We start from the raw sequence: 24,979 nt of genomic DNA, 5'->3' as shown, positions 1-24,979 counted from the left end.
TCTTTGAGGTTTATAACCTTTTTTTAAGGTTATCATCTATTGAAAACTTTATTTCTTGTTCTCAATTTAGCTTTCATCTATTGAAATAAATCTTGTCCAATGAGGAGATTTTGTCCCTTTTTTGTTTTTTTCTTGTAGCTTTCTTAAGAAATTAACGCGAGATGATATTTTGAATTTTTTTCGAGAATCACTGTAATTTCCTATCTTAGCGAATATTTCAAGATTTTAAAGGCTATTATGTGTGTTCTTGTGGTTGTCTTAGTTATTTATGTTTTTAATTTTCGTTTTTTAAATTATAGTAAGTACTATTTGTTCTTTTTCATGAATAACTTGGCGAGGAAGTTTTTTCTTTTCTTTGAGAACACGTCAAATTTATTTTTTTTGTTTAATATTAGTTGAAATTGACTTTATTCTTGTTGGTGATATTTGTTTTATCTCACGCTGAAGCGTGATTTTTACAATTTGTTTGTGAATTAATATTAATTTAATATATTTGTTTAAAAATAATTTTTAAATTAAGGTTATAAAATAAATTTAAAATATATATATTAATATTGATAATTTTTAATTTAAATATTATAAATTTAACTATTGTTATTATATTATAAAATAAATAACACTTAATATAAAATATTTTTTTATTATTCTATTAGATTATCTATAATTCTATCATGTATGAAATACATCCAAAAAATATTATAATTTTCTTGATTTTTTAAACGCATAATAACATCAGGTAAAATATCATCAAGAATAAAATTAGAATTGCGATCAAATTCTACAAATACCATGTCATTAAGCGACCTTCGTCTAATTTATATATAATATTAAACACTAATTTTAAAAAAAAAATTAAAAATAAAAAAAATTATTTATTTATTTATTTTACTAGATCGGATTGAATTCAATATATTTAATTTTAAATTAGATCCAATCCAATCAAAATAATAAAAATAATAATTTCACTGTTCACATAATTAATGAAATCCCTTTATTATTCACTTAAATAAATAGCATGATTCATTCCCCACATAAACAGTTAAGGGCTGCTTTATCTTACACTTTATTGTAAACACAAATAACAATGATATCCATTAATAGCAAATAATGTTTTTTTTTATTAAATATATTACTTTTATGTTTTGCTTTAAACATATTCGAAACCTTGTAAACAAACATAGTTAAGTGATTGTTTTTTTTTTATTAAGTAATTAAGAACTCAAATATTGACACCTTTGTTTTGTAATTAAATGCAATTTTACGAAACGCATTAATGGATTTGTCCCTCATTTAAAGACAGACCAATAAATAAAAATCATATGGCTTCCCAATTGAGTCATTCTTCTTCTTCTTCTTCTTTAAAAAAAAAACATTGATAGGATGTGTTTTCAAAAACATAGCAATTGATGGTGCTTACGTTTTATTTTAATGTGCAGCAGGAAGTATATTGAAGTTTGTTTGAGGTTGTGGTGGTGATTATAATTTAAAATATTATTTTATTAAAAAATATATTAAATAATAATTTTTTTATTTTTAAAAATTATTTTTGAGATGAACACATAAAAAAAATTAAAATTTAAAAAAACATGATATTATATTCCAAAACAAGTTTGAAGTCTTCCAGGAGTTTTTTAAGATTTATAACCTTTTATTATTTAGTATTAATAGTGGGCATGGTGTAGCTGCGACTTGAAGTGATAGGCTGACATAGATTACTCATAATCTAAATTTTGATCTGGTTTTTATAAATTTAGTTAATTTTTAAGTAATTTAATTGATGATATTAAACTTGATCAATTCAATATCAATAAAAAAATTAAAAAATAATGAAATGATATTATTTTAATAAAAAATAATTAATGTAAATTAATTTAATAACTTATTAGTTAAATTAATAACACCTCAAGAATTTTTTAGCTCAGTTATTGAATTAGGTTTGATAACTATTATATTTTTTCATTGTTTTGACTTTTGTTAATTATAGTATTTTTAGGCATGTTTTGCGTTGCTGTTAAATTAATATTTTATTATTTTTTAAAATATAATTTATTTTAAATTAATTTATTTTTGATATTTTTAAATAAAAATACTTTAAAATACAACTCACAAGTAAAGAAAGAGTAGTTATTTAGTTTTTCAATTATTCAAACCTACATAAGTCATTTATACGTGGATGGTTGAATTTAATGGTTTCTTACTAATGTCTCATGTGATTTTCTATTCATATCACTTTTTTGTTTTATAATTGTTGATTATTTAATTACTTAATACAATTAAAAGACTTGGTAAAGTTTACGTAACTTCACTGTTCCTTTTTATTTTTCAACTCGTCTCTTTTTTAAAATTTTATCATTATATTTTTTAGCTATTTTTTAGTTTATTTATTTTTTACTATGTTGAATGTCAAAACAATATTCATATAATTTAATTTTAAGTCTTAATGGATAAAAAGTTTGGTCAAAAGATTTTTGCTTATCAATTTTATATATATATTTTTTAATTTTATTATTATATTTTTTATTGATCATTTAAAATGTATTTTAACTATAATTTTAAAACATGTCCTGGCAAGTTAATCTGAAACCCAATTAGAACCAAATCAGGTTTAAAAAAATAAAAAAAAATTCACATGACCCAACAAAACTTAATTAAAAATCTAATTATAATCCTTTAATTATTTATTATTTTAACAAAAATAATATTATTTTATTTTATAAAAAATAAAATAAAAATTAAAAGTTAACCCGAAATGACCAGAACTTAAGACTAAGTTGATAATCAAATCAAGTTTAAAAGCTATACTTTTAACTAGTAAAATTGATTAGGTTATATTAATAAAGTTATCATATGATTTAATTATAAACTCAAATTAAACAAAAATAAATAAATTTAAAAGTTTGTTTTTAAATTTTATCCTTAAATTTTTTTAACTAATTTATTTTTAGATTAGCTAAATAAATTAAATCACACATAATAACGCAAACACAATGTAATTATAAGTCATGTCATGTGTTTACAAGTTAATGTATTAGAAAAAATTTAATAATAACATCAAATAATTTTTTTGATTTAAAATTTTTTATATTTAAATTGACATGTAAAAATTGCACGGGAAATTTTTTATTTTTATTTTTCAAGCATCATTTTGTTGTTCAAAGAAGGTGCTCTTCTAATCCTTTCATGTCAATGTAAAGCCAGATTTAATTCCATATATAGAGATAATCTTACAATTTGCTTATAAATCATATATTTGGCAGTGATTAATTTAATTAATTTCGATTTTTTTATGGTATAATATTTATATAGTTAGAAGGCTTGGTCTAGCAATGAATTCAATTCCATTATTTGGCTGATTTTTGTACATGACTTTTTATCTAAAAATAAATAAAAATACAAACTGTAAATACAGAAAACTAACTAAAAAACAATTAAATTTTTTATTTAACGCAAGCGTAAGACTTTTTGGTAGTACCGGCGAACCACACGGCCGCGGCGATAGAATCTGGGACGGAGGACTTGTAGCATCTCTCTAGATCTGGCAAAAGCGAAGGACCCCCTAACGTAATTCAAATGGGGGCTGACCGCTGAGCCCACTCTGGCCTAGCATGGCGGGCCCCCGTCCCGTGGTTGCGAGCTGGCGCTGCCATAGCTTATGGGGGTTACCGCACTTCTCCGTCGAAGCACAGGGAAACAGTGAATCTTTTCATTTCCGGAATGAGATGAGGGGCACCGTGTGATTTTACTCTTCTCAAGAAAAATAAAATAAAATTGGCGCGCTGTCGAGGATAATATGATTTTTTTATAAATATTTTTTAAAATAAAAAATATTAAATTAGTATACAGTGACTGTTTCAACTTTTACTTTTAATAGCATGCTAAAATAACTTCTAAACCCTTAAATTCGGTTTTTCTTTAACTAGCTCATTGGAACCTTTTAGTTTTTTCATTATAATTTCTATCATTATCATGTTAGATCAAAGATAATTTAGTTTATTAACATATTTTTAATATTAAAAAGTGAATAACATATATTATTTACGTGAACACACATGATTATATTTGTATTTTTTAAGCAATGTATAAAACGTTATTTGGTAGTCAAATGCTGACTTCTATAATGATATTTGAATCCTCGTAATGACCTCTAATTTTAGATAGTATTTGTCATGAATGGACATTTAGTTTGACATTGTTAGTTTCTTTTTTCTTTTTTCTTTTTTTCTACATTTAACCTGAAGAATTTTAAAGCAACTTTTCAATTAGTTTTTCTTTTAAATTTGATCATTTTATTTTTATTACTATTTAATTTATTTTAAATAATTTATAGAATTGGAATTTTTTTCAATTTCATCTTTTTTTAACTTTTTTATATCTATTAAATTTAGTCTTTATTCTTTTAATTATTTTTTTATTTATAATTATTTTATTAATTGAATTAATTTTTCCATTACATCACTCAATATTTGATTTCATTTTATTTTTATATCAGAATTTATTTGTATTTTTTTAATTGTTATTTTTTTTATTCTAGATTTTTTTATTGATTTTTTTTTTAATTTCATCTCTTAATATTTTATTGATTAAGATTTTGTTAATCTAGAATTTGACTTTATGATTATTTCAGGTTTTTTTTATATAAAATAATTTTAACTTTATAACTCAAGTTACGAGTTTGAAAAATTAACCTGAGTTTACTTAAATTTTTTTAGATCTTTTTTATTATTAATTCTACTATTTTATGAGTTATTTCAATCTTATATATTAGATTGATTATAAGTTTCAAGAATTAACTTAGGTTAGGTTAGGTTAAGCTAATTTTTTTGTTCAATTTATATGCTGGTTTTGCTTATATTTTTATAATATTATTAACTTAATCAAGCTTATTGATTTAATAAAGTAAATAACTCTATCCCCTTATTTCTCTTAATTCTTTCTAAAAATATAATAATTACTTAAGCATATTGGAAAAAGTTTAGATCAGCACGCGTGCTGCTAATACTGTAAATGCCTAATTAATCTTCTTAAGCATCATTATTTCTTTAAGCAGTTTTTGGTTCTTCCAAGTTGGCGGCAGCAACAGTTTGGTGCATGCTTATATGAATGTCGTGATTTCATCAAAAATCAAAATGCCACAGCCACATTACCAATGTTTATATCACCAAACATACTCAGACTCGACTCAAGATCAAAGCCATAAACTTGAATTGACCAAGTAAATCTAAAACAATATAGTTCCAAGATTTCAAAAAACAAATTAAAACATCATTTTAACTTTTTTAAGCCAGGTGAACCACGTTACAAAACAACTTTCGTAACCAAGATATCATGAGACAGGTAAGCATGTCATCAGGTTGATCAAGGCGAGACCAGGTTTGATAATATTGATTTTGCCTCCATACTGGAAAGAGAAACAGGAAGAAGATAATGACACCCAAATGTTTACTATACAGTGCTATGAAATCATGCATGGGAATCATTCGAGCAAAATTGCTGTGATAAAAAAACAGGAATAAAGAACTTGGGGCTACCTGGAACTCTTTAAGAATTTATTAGTTTCTTTTACTAATCTGAACAGAACTTAGTCTTCAACACATGAAACTTGGAAAGACTAAGAAAAATATGCGTATCAATGGAAGTTTCTCACCATCCCCCAAATAAAGCAGAAAATTTTCTACCATGGAATGAAGAAATCTACATGAGAAAAATAGTGTAGAAGTTTTGATTTCACCCCTCAATACATTTTTAACTGAATAAATATATTCTTCTACGTGTGAAGAAGCCTGTTGTTACAGTACACAGGTTGCAGTAATGACTCTTTTGTATGGAAAATCACCAGTTTCACATATCTGGTATTCCATAGATGCACTGAAGTTTTCAAGCCATGCTCTTCTTTCCTTTTAACTGAGTATCATTGCTTTTATTTTTTCCAGTTGGCAGTTTTGACAATTCTCGTGTGTCACCTGCATTCTTCTTCTTTCGCCTCGGAGCACCAACACCAGCAGGATCAACCAATGGGCCAGACCAAGTTTGTATTGGCTCCTTCAAGTAAGTAAATGAGGTGGTGCTAAATGGGACATCAGGAGGAACGAGCGCAGGATCAATGTGGTGTGAAGATCCTAAAGGATACCCAAGCGCTCCATCTTGATGTGGCGGGGGAAACTTTTCACTCTTGCTTTTTGCATTTGCATGGTTAATTAGACGCCTTCTCTGTTTTAGGTAGAAACAACAGGATTGTCAGTTAAAGGCTGTGAGCAAAAAATGAACTTAAGTCATCAGTGCACTGAAAATTCTCTCGTTAATGAATGGATGGATTCATCTATTCCTTCCATCCTCTCACATTTCTCAACCCTTCCAATTATAAAAGATTGGACCAACCCATCCTTCATATGTCTTACACCATCCCAACTAATGAGAGTATTAAAAGTGGCTTTAATGGAGTATGCTCCTCAACACACTCTCAGCCACACTTCAAAAGCAGCAAAAAACAAACTGAAGCTTTTGAAAATTAAACAATATCTGTTCCAGATTTAAATGAAATAAAACTCACAAGTGGCATTGTTTAAAGGTTCTTTGGTCAATTCAAACATTGTGAGCAGGGTGTAAAAGAAGTAACTGTATTATCACATATTGCTATATCAATTTATTTGTACAGAAACTATGATCTTATGGTATGCAAGTCTAAGAATTTGTAAATGAAAGCACCATAACATGAACAAAACAATAGATCATGCGAGTAAATTATCAAACATACATCAATATTGGACGGGAACTCTGCATTCGCATCAGATGCAGGCATTCCCCTAGCATGACGTTCACGTGTTCGTGGTTTCTTTGCAGCATCACCTTGGGCTTTGCTAGCAGTTCTTAGTCTACACAATCAAACAGAAACTATTATCTATAGAGGAGAAAATAAAAGACAACAGACAGCTAGTAGTCATATATGAAAGGGCAAACACAGTCCAGAATGTATAAACAGAACTGTCTATGATATAAAATGGAAGAAATGAGGGAACAGTATAATGGTGGTAGCATAATGATCATGTTAAAATTTGTTCTAGGTAACATCAATGGTAAATATAGAAGAAAGAACAAAAAGAACAGAAGGTGTCTGAATGACAACAAACAAAATGGAGCTTATATTGCCCTGGAAACCTAGAGTAAATGTTTATAGAATTTATTTTCCTTCTTTTATTCCTTTGTACCAACTCTTGTTTATTTTGACTTCATAGTTTTGTAGATGATTTCACATTCAATGTCTCTCAAACCTATTGAAGAAAAACTCGCCTTGAATCATAACGATGCTTTAGCTGTGTATTTTCTGCATAAGTCATTTTACCAAATACTAGGAGAAAAATACAATTACATGCCTTTCATAACTGGTTTAAATAAAATATCAATATTCAAGGGTTGTGTGTGCATGTGTGCACATGCGCATGTTAGCTATCCATCCATCAACCTATATAAAAGGCTGTGCATGTTGGGGAGGGAGGAGAGAGAGAGACAGGTTAATTTTTACCAAAACTTCGAACAAAAACAATAACAAATGCATATCTAAAGGGCACCTTCGAGCTTCATCATCTCGTCGTTTAGCATCCATCTCCTTACTTGGAGGATATTTTGGGAGACTTGAAGGTTCACAAGCATAAGGTTCTGTTGTGAAGAACTGCATAACAAAAGTTACACAATGAAGGGGATCATTAAGCATGATTTTCAACACAGAAATCTGGTACATAATTTGAAGCCATCATCAGTAATGCCTCTGATTTTTATAGGTGACACCAGTTTTTAATCCCAAAAGAAAAAAAAAATAGAGGTATCAATTTTTTGTGGGTTGGATAAACAACATTACTTTAATGCAAAAATTCAAAGCCAAGAATCAGGCATATGCCAAGATCAGGCTTACTTCCATTGAGGCAGAAGCCACGGTGGAATCAACATGGTTTTCCAGAAAAAGAAAAGTGTATTTGATGCAATAAAAAAGAAGAAGGATTGATTAAGATTAAGAGGACCAGAATCAGTAGATGAAAACTTCCAAGAACTGATTCCTTACCCTTACGGAATCGAGGTAAGATAAGTGCTGCATATTAGATAGTGGTTCTGATGTTGTACCCAGTGATTCTAATCTGCTTATTCAATTTTTATTACCAAGTACAAATCAGAGAGCAAGAAACTACACTTTCATAACTTCACAAGTAGCAAGAAATAAATATTTACAAAATTAAAGGTCTAGCAAAATTATAAATATTTTAATTAGTTGTAATTCACAAGAAATGAGTGTCCTCAAGGTACAAGAAATCCACTTGAAAGTTTCCAAAGTCATCAAAAACAAAGAATCAATAAATTTGCCAGTTTCCAACTGCTGTGAGCCATTAAGGTTACCTAATTTCTTGATTACTATAAATTCAGTAGCAGGACTACTTAAAACACATAAGTAAGCAAACCAGGCAGGCTGGTACTTAATTATTTTTTCCCCCTTCAAATTCCAGTTCATTTGAAGTTTGGAATTAGAAGCACTGATGCATACAAACACAGTGGTGCTTCTGGGATTGCATCAGCAACAAGAACAACATATAAGATTATTTCGGAGTCCATAATCCAGTATCAAGTTTAATTTATTTCATTCAGAATTGAAGGAACAATACAAACACCTATCACTTTCTAAGTCCCTCATAGAAGACACCGATTTGGCAGAAGTTGACAGAAAGAAATTAAGGCTTACCATAACACAAACAAAGAGATTTAACAAAAGTTGAAGAATCCAAAAGAGAAAAAAAAAATGAAAATGTCACAACTTACTTCACTCTTTAGGGCAGCTGTGGCTGTCTGACGTTCTGCTGGATCAATTGCAAGAAGAGTTTCAATGAGGGGAAGTGATGATGGTGAAAAATCTTTAAATGTCTCTCTTATGCATCTTTTGTAAGGCTCTCGAGGCTTAAACAAGGTTGCATTTGGCAACTTTGATTTTTTCCAGTATTCATCTGATGGTGAACCACATAGCTTGTATATCTTATGTAGTTGCTCTACCTAGATTATCAAGCAAACATTAATGGTCAGAATTATGAGCAAAATTCATCAAAGTGTAATTTGGCAGTCGAGTAGCTTGCAGTTTTGAACACTCGCAAACTGAAGCACAATAAACTAAGAATGCGCCTTTCTCTCAGGAAATTAGCTTAGACTTAAGCAGTGGACAGTGATTAACTGCCGAGGCATAACTAATCAAAACATTCAACTGGTCATTTACCACACTCATATTCACGTTCTTTGCTAATTTTCTCACTGATTCCATGTTCTATAATCTTCAATATTAAGCCAAAAGATCTTGAGCTTTCACATAAACCCTAGTAAGTGTATCAGTGCTTTTACCACACCATACATAGGTGCAGTTTAACATCAAGTTTAGAGAAATAAATTGACTAGAGCAATATCATCTTTTGTCCAAGTATCAAAAGGCTGGTGAAATTGAACTAGAGATGAAATTACAACCACAACAAGAATAATAGATACCTCAGTACGACCAGGCATGATGGGCTTCCCAGCCAGTAGCTCAGCCAATATACAGCCTGCACTCCACAGGTCAATACCAACGCCATAGTCAGTAGCCCCAAGGAGAAGCTCAGGAGGGCGATACCACAAAGTAACAACCCGACTTGTCATTGGAAGCTTGTGATTAGGATCAAAGAAAGATGCCAATCCAAAATCCGCAATCCTGAGTATTCCTTCATTGTCAATCAGAAGATTTGATCCCTTGATGTCACGATGAAGCACGCCACGATTGTGACAATGCTCAAGTCCAGATAATAGTTGACGCATGTAACATTTAACCTGGAGTGTGAACATTGGTAGATGTTAAATCAAAACAACTTCGATCATAGCTGTCCCTCTCAGGGTATCCTCTCTAAAAATGATTTAAGACAAAATTGGGCTCACCTGTGGCTCTGTAAATTTTACTGCAGGGCTGGCAGCAAGTCCAGCTAAATCGTGCACCATGTACTCAAATACTAGGTACAAACTACATGACATCCTGGAAGTAACTAACCCTTCCAACTTTACAACATTAGGATGATCCAATCTTCGCAAAATGAGGATCTCTCTAGCCATAAACTTCACACTCTCTGGTTCCAAATTATCAAAACGAACCTTTTTAAGGGCAACAACTTTGCCTGTCAATAGATCTCTAGCTTTGTACACATTGCTATATGTTCCTGATCCAATCTGTAATCAAGAATGGAGGAAACAATTTGAATAAGTCAATTAACTCTGTAAGCATTATCGAATTGGAAAACAAATGACCATACTATATACAGCGAAACCCCATCTCAAATGCCTCTGACCACATTTCCTTTCATTTTGATTTTGAAGTAAACATTACCATTATTGTGAGATTACTTATTATGACATGCCTGCTACATCGTCTGTGGCAGGCATTCAAGATAGAACTTCACTAACAAACCAATTACCATTCTATTGCTAGTTTAAGAATTACCACAATCATGGAATCTAAGTGGAAAAAAGAATTGTATTCTGAAAATGACGATCACCTTATCAATCTTCTCAAAAGTGTCTGCCCTCCGGGGAATCCACCCATTTAGTGCCTCCCCACAAACTGCCGACAGCCAGGGTGGCCATCCAGCTGCAACCTGCTCACCACGTGTTTGTTTAGGCAGGTTACTTGGCTTCGAGTTTAGCCTTGACCGCCTCCTCTCTCCCTTAGGCTTTTTATCCCCATCAACTTTCTCCCCATGAGTTTCCTCATTTTTAATCTCAACAACACTACTAGTAGTATCAGTCTTTGTCACCGAAACATCTTCTATTTTCCTGTTGGATTCAACACGTAGTTTCTTAACCTCTTTAGACTCTGAAACTATGCCTGAAGATACCTCTCTCCCAAGAACACACCCCATGTTGTAAATCTAAACCTCATTTCTCACATGGTCTATCTGGGTTTCCCAGGAATCAGCAAAAAAACCACTGCAAATCAATAAAATAATCACCAAGCATTAAAACAACTCCAAGAAAATAACAAATGTGCACTAAATCCTATTTGCTACATGATGCAAAACAGTTTAAAATTCACAGGTGAAATAATCTCAGCTGACCAAACTCGCATTCCCAAATAAAAAAAAATCCACAGCCCAGATTCAAACTTTTCAAGATTCACAAAAACATGAAAACTAAAAGTAAAAAAATAATGATCTGGAGATAGAAACTTTACCGTTCAAGCGAGTTCATAACTGACACCATGAACGAGATATATGAATACAAGCAAATCACAAGAAACCTATTCTTCAAGATTTAGACCCCTTCACGATTCATTGAAGTAAAATATGATCTAAACCCAAGTGGAGAAAAGGAGAGAGCAGTATATTAGAGAAAGGCAGGATATTTAGCTTAGAAGACAAAGCAGAAGTGAGAAAATGATTTGAAAAACGAGGTGGATCGTTAAAGAAAGCGATGTGAATAGAGAAAGACACTTACTTTGATTGAATCTGAGAAAATACAAGTGATGGTATAATATTGACAATATTTTGTTGTTGGGAAGGAATTGTTTTTTGGTTTCTTTTGGGGCTTCCTTTGTTTTCTTTTTTTGTTTCAGACAAGAAAGAGAAAGACAGAGAGAGAATCAATCAAAGAAAACAAAACAGGAGCACTTCACTCCTGTTTTGTTCCAAGTCAAACCCCCAAGAACTAGCGCTCTTTCTCTCTCTCATGTAGATTTTCCTTTTCCTTTTCTTTTTTTTATTCCTTTAACTAATGGGCATATTTTTTTTCGCTTTTTCATCTTTTTTTTCTTTTTTCACTTTTTATAGATTAATTCAAATTGTTAACATAGATTAATTGAGGAGGGGAATCCAGTGTTCCCTCCTCGCAAAACAAAGCACTGACAGTGCTTTTTTTTTTTTTGCTTTTATTATTTTAAGGTTTAGTTTATTTCTTCCAATGAAGGGAATTTATCATTTAATGATTTTGTTTATCCTGTTATTATGATATAAATTATAAATTTAATTTATTTAATTTAAAATATTTTTATATTTGAGTTGATTTAAATTACAAGTTAATTTGAATTGGTTATTAAATTGATGAGGTCACATTAAGTATTTTTTGTATTATTTTTAATTAAATTTTTAATATTAATATAACTAAAAATTAAGTTTTATAATTTTTTTATTTGTTTTTTATAGGATTATTATGGTTTTATAATTTAAATTTGATAGATTAACTCGATTTTTTTAGTTGAATTCTATTTTCAATTATATCCATTAACATTAGATTAATTAAAAATTAAATTTAATATTTTTTATTTACTTACTATAAAGTTATCAAGATCTTATGACATGAATAATAGATTTAATAAATTAATCACTTTTAATATTTAAAGAAAAATTGTAATTTTAATTTTTTTAGTTAAAATATATTTTTATTGCTCATTCAAATTATTCTTAAACTTATAAAGTCAAAACTTATTATGATAAATAAATAAATATATATATATATATACACACACACACACCATTAAAATAGCCCTTGGTGTTGGGAGGATATTTGTTTTTTTATTGGGGTCGTATCCTAAAACTTATTCTTATTTATAAGTTACACAAAATAGGAGAAAACAAAAGAGGGTTCATTGATTGAGATCAAGACATGAATTCAACCCTAAAATATTTTTCCTGTCATTTCTGCTGTCACTCTCCTTTCCAACTCACAACTTCCCTTTGAAATTAATATTCCAAATATAAAATAAAAAATAAAAAATTTATACACGGGTGTTCTTCTTCCTAAAAAAACACATTTCCTTGACGCTTTAAGGATCCAATGGAGCATCATGCACTGTCCTTCCACTGTGATAGGATCAAAGTATACCAACGCCATTATTAAGCCTCAGAAAGAATGATTAAGCCAACCGAATCCTGTTAAAAATTGCACAGGTAACCTAACTCACCTGTGCATTCAATCTAGGGTTTAAATTATACTTCCAAGACATGCTTAGCTAAACCACATGACTACCTTGTCCTCGATAAACACATCCCGTGGGACCTCCGCCATTGTCACGTACCTTGGATTCCTACATGACCCCATCAATTACGTGGTCAACTTTGATCTTCTTCTTTAGCAGAGCCAGGGAGGGATTTACCTGGTTAATCCATCCATTGCTTTTTCTTTCGGTCTCCTAGAAGTATCTGCCCGTTCAAAAGTACCGAGGCCAATATATGAAAAATTTAAATATATGAAGAATTTGACAGCAATAGCGGTGCACTGCTTTCTTGTCACAGTTTGTCGTCGATAAATTGACTTGCTTGTAGAGCTTGTTCGTTCACGGCATTGCAAAGTCTTTTTCATTAATCCTAATAGCAACTAGCAGGAGAAAAGATCCAAATTTTGCCAAATATAATGTTTGCATAATGCGTCCGATTCTGACAAATGCTCACTGTCACGTCAACCGCAATGAAAAACAAATAAATAGAGAGAATTTTACATATAGAAATAAAGAGTTGCATTCTAATTTCTACTCCAAAATTGCCGAGTAGCGAGGAACCTCTACTTGTTGAATTTTCTCAACCCTCGGTCTTCTTCTTCTTCTTCTCTTTCTTCTTGCTTGGTGTTTCATATTCATCATCATCTTCAGCTTCAGCATGTTTTCGCTTCTTTTTCTTCTTGCCTCCCTCGTCAGCATTTTCAGCCTCATTTTGTACACCATCGCTCTCAGCTTGATGTTTCTTCTTTTTCTTTTTTTCTTTCTTGGCTTCCCCTTCCCCATCCTGCTCAGCAGTTCCATTTCTGTCACTTGGCACAGCTGTTTCTTCTTCAGATCTCTTCTTCTTCTTCTTCTTCTCTTTTTTCTCTTCACCAGTAACTGGAGCCTCCTTTGCCGGTTCCTCTTCTTCTACCTTTCTAGCAGTTGAATTTGGTGTTTGCCCAAGAATAGCATCTGCAGAAGGATTATATGTCTGCACAAAGCAAAAAGGTTAAAGAGTTACATGCAAAAGAAAACAAAATCCAGTGATCATACTCAGAGGACTAGAAGAGGACCTTGGCAGGAGTTATCAGTCCTCCAGCTCCCTTCTTCCTATCCTTGTCATAAGCTTCTATCTTAGGTTTGCCTTTAGCTGATCCAGCAGAACGACCCAATTCTTTACCTTCGAGGTTCCTTAGTCGTGCTTCGAGCTACAAATTACAGTGTCAAAGTTACACTCCCAAAATAAAAGTTCTAAAAGAAATGGAGAGGTTGCAATTGTCCCAATAGGCAAATTTCTATAACATACCTTTAACCGGTTCTCCAGTCCCATAGAGTCATCTTGGCCATCTCCAAGAGCATCATATCGGATTGTGAGAGCAGCTTTTGCAGCTAGTGACCTGGACATTTTACCCTTCATCTTCGGGGGGGCCTGACCAACCAAGGATGCATGATAAAGAAGCCCATATTTTGGAGTTGCATGCTTTGTTTTCAGAGCTCTGAAGAGAGCCTTTTCTGCCCCAAGAATCTGAACTGTGCTTCCAGGCTGCTTTGCAAGATTTAACAAGCTACCCCCATGGGCAATAAGCCGAGCTCCAACAAGCTCTCCAACAAGTGCAGTCAAATTAGGTGCAATGGTATTCATCCTGTTTTTTAGATAATCATATAGCTGAGCTCTATATTCAGCTAGAGATAAGACCTGGTCACAGAGTTCTTTGATATTCATCAAATCAACATCACTAACATCACTTCCCATAGATATCACAGCCGCCTCCTTCAGTTCTGCCTCAACTTCTTCTGGCAGTATCTGCAAAATTTTAAGAAAAGGATTAGTAAAACATTCATGAGACCATCTTATCCTATGAGAGGAAAATAATATGATTACAAGTGGCCTCATGATCCAGCATGCTGTTCACAACAGTGAAGGGGGTATTCAACATTCATCACAGAGAGATTGCTCACTGATTGACATTTGATAATACATTCATAAGCAGCAATTAGGCAAATAGCCACTAATGCAAGTTTCTGCAAAGCAGGATAAAATTAGGGAATATAATGTAAATGGGCAGCATTGATGATTTCACAGTAACCGCAATAGTCACACACAAAGTAAACACCATGTTGTCGCAATAAAAAAAAAATCTGGATTCTACCTCAGAGAAATCAAGCTTTGCGGCATTATCACGGCTACCCATTAGTTTCACTGATCTGGCATAAAGTATGTTGTCTTGTACAATCTTAGCAAGCTCAGGAAAATGCCAACCATACCATTCCCGAACTCTCATTGCATATGTGTTAAGCTCCTTATCGAGATCATCAAGCAAACCAATGGCTTGAATGATCATTGTGTCAACCTAAAACAGAACATTAAGCATTATGATTGCAGCACCCCAAAGATAACTAGATGCACTTTAAAATAATCAGCAATTTCTAGATGCATATAGTCTAGCAACAAGAAATAAAGATAATTACAGCACAGCACAAACTTCTGTCAACCCAATAGTCCGCCTTCCTACGAACAAAACCAAATACAACAATGAAATCAAGCCTCTGAATCATATATGACCAAAATAATTCTTTGCATTTTAATTGTTCACTGCCAAAGGTTGTTTCTAGGATTTTCCCAGAGGGTTCAAACAGAAAGATAAAGGCACAAATGATATCGATTGCAAAAGAACATGGACAGATGCCATAAACATGTTAGCCTACATGTTTAAATAGGTATCAACAAGAATTGACAGAAACTAGATACAGCAATTGCTTGAACTACATAAATCAAGGTGCATTAATATATAAAAAATACCTTATCAGGACTGAACTTCAGTTTGTATCGAGAAAGACTGTGAGACAAACCCAAGCTCATTGGTGCCAAATCTTGTGTAGCTAAACCAGATATAAGTTCTGTCAACTGACTCCGAACTCCCCTCATCAATTCCATGACAGCATTGTTGTGAACACATTCTATTTTCTGCAATGCAAAAATTGCTCTGAGTTAGACAGAGAGACTTAAAATGACGATAACTGCCATAAATAAATCTCTTGAGACACGGGCAGACCAGTTTATCCTTGATTGCATTTCCAAGCTTTGAATCAGCCACAGCTAACATCTCACCATCACAGTTAGCACGCAAAAATTTCCTCAGACCTTTGCTGGTCGAGCTTTCAATAATTTTGGTAACAGATTCCAAAGCCTCAGACGTGTTCTCAAATTTGGAAAAAGCTTTCAACTTCACCACCTGGTGTTGGTACCAAATAACAGTTTAATTCAAGCCCAATAAAGATAAATACAAGCACTGCAAAAGAAACAAATTCCCATAGCTGGAATGGCAACCAATTTGAAAAGAGCATGTTATGTGTAAGGTAGAAAAGTCTAAATTTGAAATGCTGGTCATCAGAAATAAAAAAGCAGGTTCTGCAATTAAAACATATTTATAACCAACCAAACAGGTACTATAGAGTCCAGAAAATCCAAATAACATAAACATTAGATTTTCTTATGAATGCACATTAGAGGTATGGAAAACTAAATTTTCAGCAAAAACAGAAAATTATTCAAGGTCTGACTCCAAAAATAAATGTTTTACTCTACTAAATGAGAGAAAGAACCTTTCTTGCTGAGTCTGGGCTGGAAAATTCCTTCCCCAAATCCTACAACGAAAGAAATAAATGCAAGATTAACATTGGCCAACATGTTTTCAGTAATATTACTTTACTTGTGCAGAAAAATAAATTAGAAACAACGGAAAAATAAATCTTAATTGCTCTAAAAAACAAACAACAGACACAGAAACATAGTTAAAAAATGATTACCTCAACTTTGGATAGCTTTCCTTCATCCAAAACTTTAAAAAGGGCAAAACCAGCCGGTGTCTCAAATAGCAAAAGCATGTTTCAATACCTCTAAAAACCCTGCAAATTCAACACCAACCCATCGCTTAAATCACTTATTTTACCATCCTAGTTCATTCACACAACAGAGTTACTAATAAAGTCACACTTTACCATTTTCCCACTTATCACAACAAGCATTCAAAGATTCACAGACAAATAACAAACCAAAAAACATAAGCAAAGACAGAGTAATTCTTTAAGGAACAAACAAAAACCAAACTTTTAGGGACATAAAAAAAACGTTTTTAACACTGAATCAACTCCAAAAGAAGAAACAAAAGACTCCCACTTCAGTATCAGACGATTCTATGAAACCAAATATAGCAGAGATCATGGAGAGGAAAAATAAAAAATAAAAAACAAACAATGAGAGCGTTAATATACACACAAGGAGTCTTTCCTGGTTTACAGGAGAAGAATAGTGGAAAAGGAGGGGAACTTCGATGACAAAAATTGCTTACCTCTCTTACAACAACTGCGTTCTCTAGAGGAGAAAGAGAGGGCTGGCTTCTAGGGTTTTAAGAGGGCTTTTATAAATTGGAGAGCTAGCGGTACAAAAAGAGGCTTAGAGCGTAGTCGCTCTTTATATGGGAGGCATGGGCATTTTTCGTACTCGCTGTGGTTGGTGGACATCTGTGATCAATGAGGGTAGTTTAGGGGTTCCGCAAATAAAGTTGTCGCAAAAAGTTTTGTTTATTTACTAGGGTTTTTCCTTTTCACTCTTGGGTCTTTGCTTTTTATTTCAATTTAATTTATTGCTTTTTAGATATTATATTTTTTAAAAGTATTTTTTAATTTTTAATACCAATACATTAAATTTTAAAAAAATACTCGAAAATATATTAATATAAAGTTTTTTCAACTAAAAAATAATTCAAAAAACCAAAATAAACGCAATTTCAAATAGATTATAATTTATCTTTTTCACTAAAGAATACCTAATCAAGAACTCCCTCTTATAACGTTTATTTTAAGAAAACAATTTTCTATCTCAAATAAAACCCTAATTTTAAAGCCATGCTTGCACTTGAGTCAAATATCTAACTTTAGTGAATTACACATTTGCTGGTAGTGATCGGCATTAGTCTTTTGAATACTTTAGGATTTACAAACATGAAACAAAATATTTCCGATCAATTTCAATCAATAATGGATACAATTGAATACTAAAAAATAGTTAAGTTTCTGAATTTATTTTTTAATATTCACAAGTTTTAGTGCTTGAGAGCGAAAAAGATTTTTTAAAGTTTATGAAATTAGTTAAATTATATATAAACTAATTTTAATATTTATATTGATAAAAAAATTATAAATTAATTTTAAAATTTATAAAATTAATTGAGGCGTGTATAAACTAACTTGAATATTCATATTAATAAAATAATAATAATACTTTATCCAAGTGCAATCTATAGTTTTTAACATAATTTTTGTTTCTGTTTTTAGATGTATTAAAAAAATTGGCTTAAATAAATATTAAATTGATAATTTTTTTAGTATTATTTGATGATTTGATGTGTTAATATAAAAATAAATTTATTTTAATTTATTTTTAAATAAAAATATTTTAAAAAATATTGTACACCACGGTATTAAACATTTGTAAATGTAGATACACTTCTAATGTCAAATTAATATAAGTTTGAAATGTTTGATAAAACATATTCATGTCTACTTTAAAAGAAGAAAAAATACTAAAAAATACTCAGAATATTTTAAATTAAAATCTTGCTCTCAACTATCCATCTACTTATGAACTTCCCTGGTTAATATATATATATATATAATTCTTGCACATTTTTTTTCACATTAAAAAGGATTTTAATCCGAACTCGCAGGAAAATTGATCGCTAACAATTTAAACAAAATAAAACTGCCAATTTTTGAAAAAAATAATTTGATGAATTGTTGAAATAGTTCGAAGCAAAACAATACTGATTGTCATTAAAGTTGCCTCAAATGGGATTCGCACAACACAATTTTCTTTCTTTTATCTAACACCAAATTGATCCCTTGAACGGTACGAGCATCTCCAATGCACGCTGCAAGCTGACGAGGCTAGGCATCCTCAAGAAACCAGTTTGGATTCTGTTGATGCCTTTTATGAATTTTCTACCCAGTAATAATCCATTCTCTGTGTTTCTTTTACCATGGAAAAGGGATCTCTACACAGCACACGTTGAATCAACGAGTCCATCAGATTGAACAGATTCAAAGATGGTTAATTTTCTTCACTCGGTGCCTTTGTTTAGCTCAATCAAAGACAAGGATCAAACACTACAGACACCATCACGCTTTGTCACTTTCAATGAAAGATCTAATCATTTTTTCATCAAACATCTTCATTTCTTATATAAAGGCTTCGAAAAACAGTCAACATAGCAATTTACAAACATTGCTTTCTGACACAGTCAATAAATAGATAAAATACAGATGTTCCTAAGGATCTTGATCACCTTAGAGATGAAAACAGGAAAACCATCAAAAGAGCTTCATCAGACACCGTCAATATCTCTCTCCTATTTTTTTTCTCCAGCTATCCCGCAGCAATGCGCAGGGTGGACCCGCCTAAAATCTAGAAGCAAAAAGATGAGCTATTTGGTATCTATAACCCGCTCATATCTGAAGCTTACTGAGCTCTGAACTTGCTGCTGTCATGTCTTCTGGTGCCACTGTATCTTTGCTCTCTCTATCACGTACCACTGCCCCCTGGCTTGAAGTTGGCATTTTCCTTGCTGGAGGAGCCGAACAGACTGGCACAACCGATCTTATTCGGACAGCTGGTGCCAAGAAACGTGGGCGGACACCACCAAGGTTCGTTCTTTGAGGCAAGGGACCGGCTGGATATGAATGACCTCCAGTTCGCATTCTGGGTGGAGCAGGAATTTGTGCTGCCAAATCTTGCAGTTTGGGCACTGGAAGAGGTCCCATATTGCTGTTCAGTGCAGGAGGTACAGTAGATGAAGGTACAGGCCTCACAGATCTGATCATTACAGGAGGAGCTGCAGATGGAGCTGGTCTAAAACTCCTGAGTGAACTTGCTCTTTGAGGATACTGTAGAGTAACCCGAGAAGAGTGGAAATTCTCCATGTTTTGTGCTTGGAAGTCAGCAGGTCGGTATCCAGAATCTTTGTAACTGCGGGAAGCCCACTCGAATTGCCCAGTTGGGTTATCTCCTGGTTGAACATTTTCATCTTTTCTGTCCAGTTCAACCTTCATCTGTTTGTCATCCATGTCAACCGGGTCCTTCAATCTTGGTTCAGCATTGAAATTCCCAACAACAGGGGGATCTGGAATAACTGATGGAGAGCATTGGACTGGTTCTTCCGATTTCTCCTCATGTATCTCCCTAATAGTCACCTTGGACTCTCCCTTGATTGGATCAGAGACATGATGATCTGCCAAGTACAATGGTCTTGACGTGGCAATTGTAATTCTGGGACTTGCAGGTACAGGTTCTTGCTCCCTCAGAGGACCAAATAGAACTGAATCTGAATGGAGTATGGACTGCATATAAGGAAGAATTTGAGGACCAGGAGAAACAGGTGGAACTTGAAATGCCAATAAACGGTTCTGCAACTGAAACAATTCTTCTTGCTGCCACATTTGGTATATGGCCATTTCAGGGGTAAAGCTAGGGTAAGCCCAGCCTTGGCACTGCACAGGATATAAAGTTGGTATTGGAGGGGTCAAGTCCTTGCAGACAGGGATGAATCTCTCCTGGCCTCGCTGGGAATCACTTTGCTTGGAGTTCTTTATCTCAGCTGGTTGTAAAGATGCAAGAATACGAGCAATAACAACTTGTTCTTGTTCTTCACTGCTCCTTTTAGCCTCCCCTGGTGAAGAAGTTGATGAATTGGAAGATAACGTGCTGTGTTGAACTACTGCAGAAATGCGATCAAATATTCAGATAGTCTTCATAGCAAAATACTGGTAGAATTCTGGTCAAAGTTATAGAGGCCATAATTCAACGTATATATGTGCTTGATTGTTCTAAACTAAGGAAAACATCTGGAAGTTTCCACAAGGATAATTTAATAATAAATCCATGTAATTCTGAACCAAAAATGTGAGAATTGTTTGCAAGGGGAAATCATTTTTTCACAAATTTTCAAGTACACAAACAGTATGTGAATTTTAACAGATCCCACATGGGACCATCAAGTAATTCATGATGTTTGCGTATGTATCTGATGAACTTTCCTTCTTGCTTATTAAAAAGCAAGACAGTTCGATGCTTGGATCAAATGTATCTATGCCTTCAGCTTTCTAGTTTCGAAGCAAATGAAGGAGAAAGAAGAACTAGAAACACTAGTTCCCAATTAGCAACTTATGCTAGTGAACAAACTAAATGAAAAAAAAGCAGATAAAGTAGTGTTTGTTTAGATTATAACCATGTTGGAGCAATCTGAACATGAATTGATATAAAAAGATGAAATGCTTACATCTTTTTAGAGAAGACCAAGCAGCCATGGCTGCATTCTTCTGAGCTTGTTTCTTAGTCCTGGCTGGTTCTCCAGTGAAGCTCATTCCTGCAAGCTCAACAGTGCATGTGAAGACAGGAACATGACCAGGTCCTGATCGAATCGTGGTATACACTGGAAGGTTTAACCCAGCTCTGTGAGCAGTCTCCTGAAGCAAATTCTTGTAGACTCCTGTTTCATCCTGAACAAGAGAAAGCACAAAAACTTATTGTCTGGAATATAATATGTTTGACTTTTGAGATAAAAATGATGAATAAGTTACAAAAAAGTAACAAGAGGAAACATTAGAGAAAGATGTACTATGAAGATGCAAATTTGAAGCAAGCTATAAAGTCAATTAGAACAAAGAAGATTCAAAAACATTTTCCTGAAGCCATGAATAGCTTGTCCTGTATTCAGTTTATTTATTTTATTCTTGCTTCATACCAAGCTCAACCTCCTCTTTACCATAAACAATATTTACTATCATACTAGCTATTATGTTCATTGCTAGAATGTTCCTAGGAGACACAAATAAAGGGTGAAAAATTGTCAAAATAAGAAAATCTTATAATTTCAATCCCAGTATAGTCATTTTCAAAAAAAAAAAAACCTACAGTGTTCGGATGACTGTTTGGAATAGCATTAATGGATTACAAGTATTACTTTCCCAGAAATTTCCCAGACAGTGTTTTTCTAGAAAAATTACTGTTTGGAATAAGATTGTTAGTTTGAAAAAAGAGACAGCACGATCATTTAATGAAAGTCCAATTCAAATAGAGCTGTGACAATCTAAGTGGTGGCTTGTTGGTGGAGGACCAAACTTGCAATGTTAACTTACATAAACAACATGGATATATCAATTCATTACATATTTCAGTTGACAGCATCTACATTGTTATAATGGATCTAAGAAATGCAAAGTTACGGAGCACAAAATGTAGAGCTTTCTCCCAGATTGATCAAAATCCAAAAAATGCCAGTGTCAACTGTAAATTTTGGCGTGATGTTGTGGTCCAAAGTCTTTGTAGGAGGGTTAGTGGCTGTTGAGAAAGAGAGGAAAGCATACTAAAGCACTATAATTTTGAACTGAACTAATAATAATTTTTTAATATAATAGAAGAAGATATAGAGACCAGTGCTCACCAGAACTCCAGCAATTAATGCTCTAGAAGGGCCCCGGCTTGCTAGTGTGTTGAGAGCTACCTCAGCTGCAGCATGTTCCGCTAGCCTCAGAGTGGAGCAAAAGGTAGGGCTTTCAAAAGTTTCTCCATTGAAGTTGACAGTAGCTTTGAATCGAGGGGCATGGTCTGGCCCTTCCCTTATACATGAATAGGATGGCAGGTTGAAGCAGCTTCTTTGAGCCAACTCTTGCAGTTGGTTCTTATACATACCTCTACATGTGACATTGGAAATGTCTTAAAGCAAACTGTTTGGGCATGAGGGAAAAGAAATCTACTTCTTTTACAATTGTTAATAGAAAGAGAACAGAAAATTGTACACGGATTTCCCAAGTAATACTGAGACACAAAGCAGCACCTTTGTGCTGCAATGCTGTATCCAATTTGTAACACAGGTTCAACATGTAAGAAAGGTGAGGTTGAAGTAACTAGTTCCACGTATTATACAAGTATTCAGCAAGCTGCAAGTATTAGTTTCATATATCTAACTTTGTTTTAGCAAGAAAGCCAAGCACTTGCAAAGATAAACTCTTGACTGCCTGCTGCCTAATCATGATAACAGAGAAATGAAGATGGATATCTTCCATTTGTCTCCGATATCAAAAGGATAACTTGTTAAGACTATGCCCTCCCAACCATTTTTGCATGAAGGTATTCAATGAGCAACAACTGACCGGTGTATTCAATTTAATTATTACTTGCAACTGGAATTTCAAATTGGCAAAGAAACTGTCATTGGTACGAGCACTCGTGTCTGGTTTGTCATGGCAAAGTCCATAAGTGAACACATAATCATCTACAACTAATGAAAAATAAATAGCTGTTTCCCGAATACAGGCCAACACCCTATCAAATGATCTCAAAACAGGTTTATTCATAGCTTCTGCAACCGAAACTGTTTGTGCTCTATTTACTAACCAACAATTAATTCTTATTCAAATACTTGAAAAGGGAAAAAAAACACAAACTAAGATAAACAAAATGTGAATGTGGAATGTTTCAACTGAATAACAAAAATAAAAATTCATATTTACGCAAACCCTATTTGGTCTCCTGCACTAAACTAACTCCTCTCTTGCAGTAGTTGGATTATCAGTCCCTTTAAACAACTGAATTTCAATAACTCAATTCAAAAGGCAAAAACAGCTAAGAGATACAGCAAACCCACCTAATATTTTCCAAACCCCCCCCCCCCACAGACACCATTTTTAAAGACCCAGTTAATATTTAGCATCCCGATACACAATGATCCACGTACAATAAAATGACACAAAACCCAGATGATGAAACAGCCAAAAAAGATCAAAGCAGTTCAGGAAAGAATCAAAACGTTAAAAAAGAAATGATCTTTACTGAAAACCCAGCAAGGGAAAATGAGTCCCCTTACCTGAAAGTATATGTTGAAGTCAGAATCTTCAGCTGGAATTTTCCCGAGGAAGTGAGATAAGAAGAAGAGTTAAAAGTGAAATCAGTAGTGGAGATTTTCAGGTTGGGAGGAGAGAGAGGTTTTAGTGAGAGAGCGAAATTTACGATGACAAATGTGACATACAACTATAGAAGTCGCTGCAGTTTTTAAGTTAATAGAGGGTAATGAAGTGGTAAACTGGTAATACATTAAATTTCATGGTTGGCAACTAGCTCATTGGCCCGTTTTACACCGCTTTAAGTGCAGTACATATACATACATAGATGGTGGGAACATGTCTCTAAAAAAAAAATATATATATATATATATATTAAATGATAATTTTATTTAATATTAAAATATAAATATATTAAATTAATTTATATTAACTTGTACTAACTTACAAAAATTACTATTAAATAATAAAATTAATTAAAACAAATAAAGTAAATTTTAGTCAATCAAACAAATTTGCAATACAGGTTATACACACCCTTGAATTCAAAAACAAATCTCAATGATTTTTTTATATGAAAATAAAGTGCATAAAAATTATTTTGTATGAACTATTTTTTAAAATAAAAATAAAACTTGAGTAAAATAAAAATAGACTATCAATTACAAAGGATGAAGTTATACTTTTTAAAATTGAATAAAAAATGAATTAAAAAAAAATAAGTAATAGATAGGATGTTGCGAATTGATCCGGCAAATTTACAATCTAATTTATAAATTCAATAGAATTCAATTATTTTTTTACTAATTATTTTTTTACCAAGATATAAAATGATAATAAAATTAAAATAAATAAAACCAAATATATATATACATGTTGCCTCAGCATGCCTAGAACTTAGAAAATAGCCCAACTCAGACACTTAAGCTTGATTTTATTTTTATTTTATTTTAAAGAGATAAATAATTTGTTGTCTATATTAATTTTTTATGGAAGAAATAAGTAAAGTTAGCATTATCTAAGCATTTTTAGTTTAAAACACTTATAAAAACTCTTTAAATATCTTTATAAATCCATCGATGGCATCAAACAATAACAAAAACATAACTCAAAAATTTGAAATCTACTCGAACT

At 32.5% G+C, this 24,979-nt stretch overlaps 3 protein-coding genes across 5 annotated transcripts; all 3 read right to left on the bottom strand.

The window, feature by feature from the left end:
- Positions 1-5,525: 5,525 nt before the first annotated feature.
- Positions 5,526-11,715, bottom strand: LOC105110471 (probable serine/threonine-protein kinase At1g54610). Of its 3 annotated transcripts, XM_011005524.1 has the most exons (9): positions 11,476-11,715; positions 11,213-11,329; positions 10,539-10,968; positions 9,928-10,212; positions 9,505-9,822; positions 8,797-9,024; positions 7,563-7,663; positions 6,752-6,869; positions 5,526-6,207 (listed from the first exon to the last, which is right to left on the bottom strand). In XM_011005524.1, the coding sequence occupies exons 3-9, from the start codon at positions 10,899-10,901 to the stop codon at positions 5,875-5,877; spliced, it is 1,746 nt and encodes a 581-aa protein (XP_011003826.1). In that variant the 5' UTR covers positions 10,902-10,968; positions 11,213-11,329; positions 11,476-11,715; the 3' UTR covers positions 5,526-5,874. The 3 variants fall into 3 exon arrangements, with proteins under 3 accessions (XP_011003826.1, XP_011003825.1, XP_011003827.1); XM_011005523.1 differs by having other exon boundaries at positions 11,213-11,715; XM_011005525.1 differs by lacking the exon at positions 11,213-11,329.
- Positions 11,716-13,351: 1,636 nt separating this feature from the next.
- On the bottom strand, positions 13,352-17,402 carry LOC105110470 (probable nucleolar protein 5-2). Its single transcript, XM_011005522.1, has 9 exons — positions 17,302-17,402; positions 16,760-16,858; positions 16,556-16,597; positions 16,006-16,185; positions 15,753-15,917; positions 15,103-15,303; positions 14,259-14,756; positions 14,026-14,160; positions 13,352-13,943 (listed from the first exon to the last, which is right to left on the bottom strand). Exons 2-9 carry the CDS (start codon positions 16,835-16,837, stop codon positions 13,551-13,553), a joined length of 1,692 nt encoding a protein of 563 aa, XP_011003824.1. The 5' UTR covers positions 16,838-16,858; positions 17,302-17,402; the 3' UTR covers positions 13,352-13,550.
- A 1,747-nt stretch (positions 17,403-19,149) lies between these two features.
- Positions 19,150-24,051, bottom strand: LOC105110468 (double-stranded RNA-binding protein 2-like). The gene is made up of 4 exons (XM_011005520.1): positions 23,872-24,051; positions 22,450-22,699; positions 21,286-21,505; positions 19,150-20,724 (listed from the first exon to the last, which is right to left on the bottom strand). Exons 2-4 carry the CDS (start codon positions 22,693-22,695, stop codon positions 19,457-19,459), a joined length of 1,734 nt encoding a protein of 577 aa, XP_011003822.1. The 5' UTR covers positions 22,696-22,699; positions 23,872-24,051; the 3' UTR covers positions 19,150-19,456.
- Positions 24,052-24,979: the final 928 nt, after the last annotated feature.

This window comes from Populus euphratica, unplaced genomic scaffold (assembly GCF_000495115.2).
Source record: "Populus euphratica unplaced genomic scaffold, PopEup_1.0 scaffold394.1, whole genome shotgun sequence".
Taxonomy (NCBI): Eukaryota; Viridiplantae; Streptophyta; class Magnoliopsida; order Malpighiales; family Salicaceae; genus Populus; species Populus euphratica.
The sequence above is the reverse complement of the archived record's forward strand: the minus strand, read 5'-3'. Positions and strand labels throughout refer to the sequence as shown.

Bases quoted from the DNA above. Each gene is read 5' to 3' on its own strand.
- LOC105110471 (XM_011005523.1), bottom strand. From the start codon at position 10,901: ATGGGGTGTGTTCTTGGGAGAGAGGTATCTTCAGGCATAGTTTCAGAG. The intron at 10,213-10,538 runs GTGATCGTCATT...TCTTGATTACAG, and splicing joins CTTTTGAGAAGATTGATAAG to ATTGGATCAGGAACATATAG. The intron at 6,208-6,751 runs GTATGTTTGATA...TACCTAAAACAG, and splicing joins AGTTCCCGTCCAATATTGAT to AGAAGGCGTCTAATTAACCA.
- LOC105110470 (XM_011005522.1), bottom strand. From the start codon at position 16,837: ATGCTTTTGCTATTTGAGACACCGGCTGGTTTTGCCCTTTTTAAAGTT. The intron at 14,757-15,102 runs GTAGAATCCAGA...AAAATTTTGCAG, and splicing joins CAAAGCTTGATTTCTCTGAG to ATACTGCCAGAAGAAGTTGA. The intron at 14,161-14,258 runs GTATGTTATAGA...TGTAATTTGTAG, and splicing joins GACTGGAGAACCGGTTAAAG to CTCGAAGCACGACTAAGGAA.
- LOC105110468 (XM_011005520.1), bottom strand. From the start codon at position 22,695: ATGTATAAGAACCAACTGCAAGAGTTGGCTCAAAGAAGCTGCTTCAAC. The intron at 21,506-22,449 runs GTGAGCACTGGT...TCTCTTGTTCAG, and splicing joins CATTAATTGCTGGAGTTCTG to GATGAAACAGGAGTCTACAA. The intron at 20,725-21,285 runs GTAAGCATTTCA...GCATTTCTGCAG, and splicing joins TTGGTCTTCTCTAAAAAGAT to TAGTTCAACACAGCACGTTA.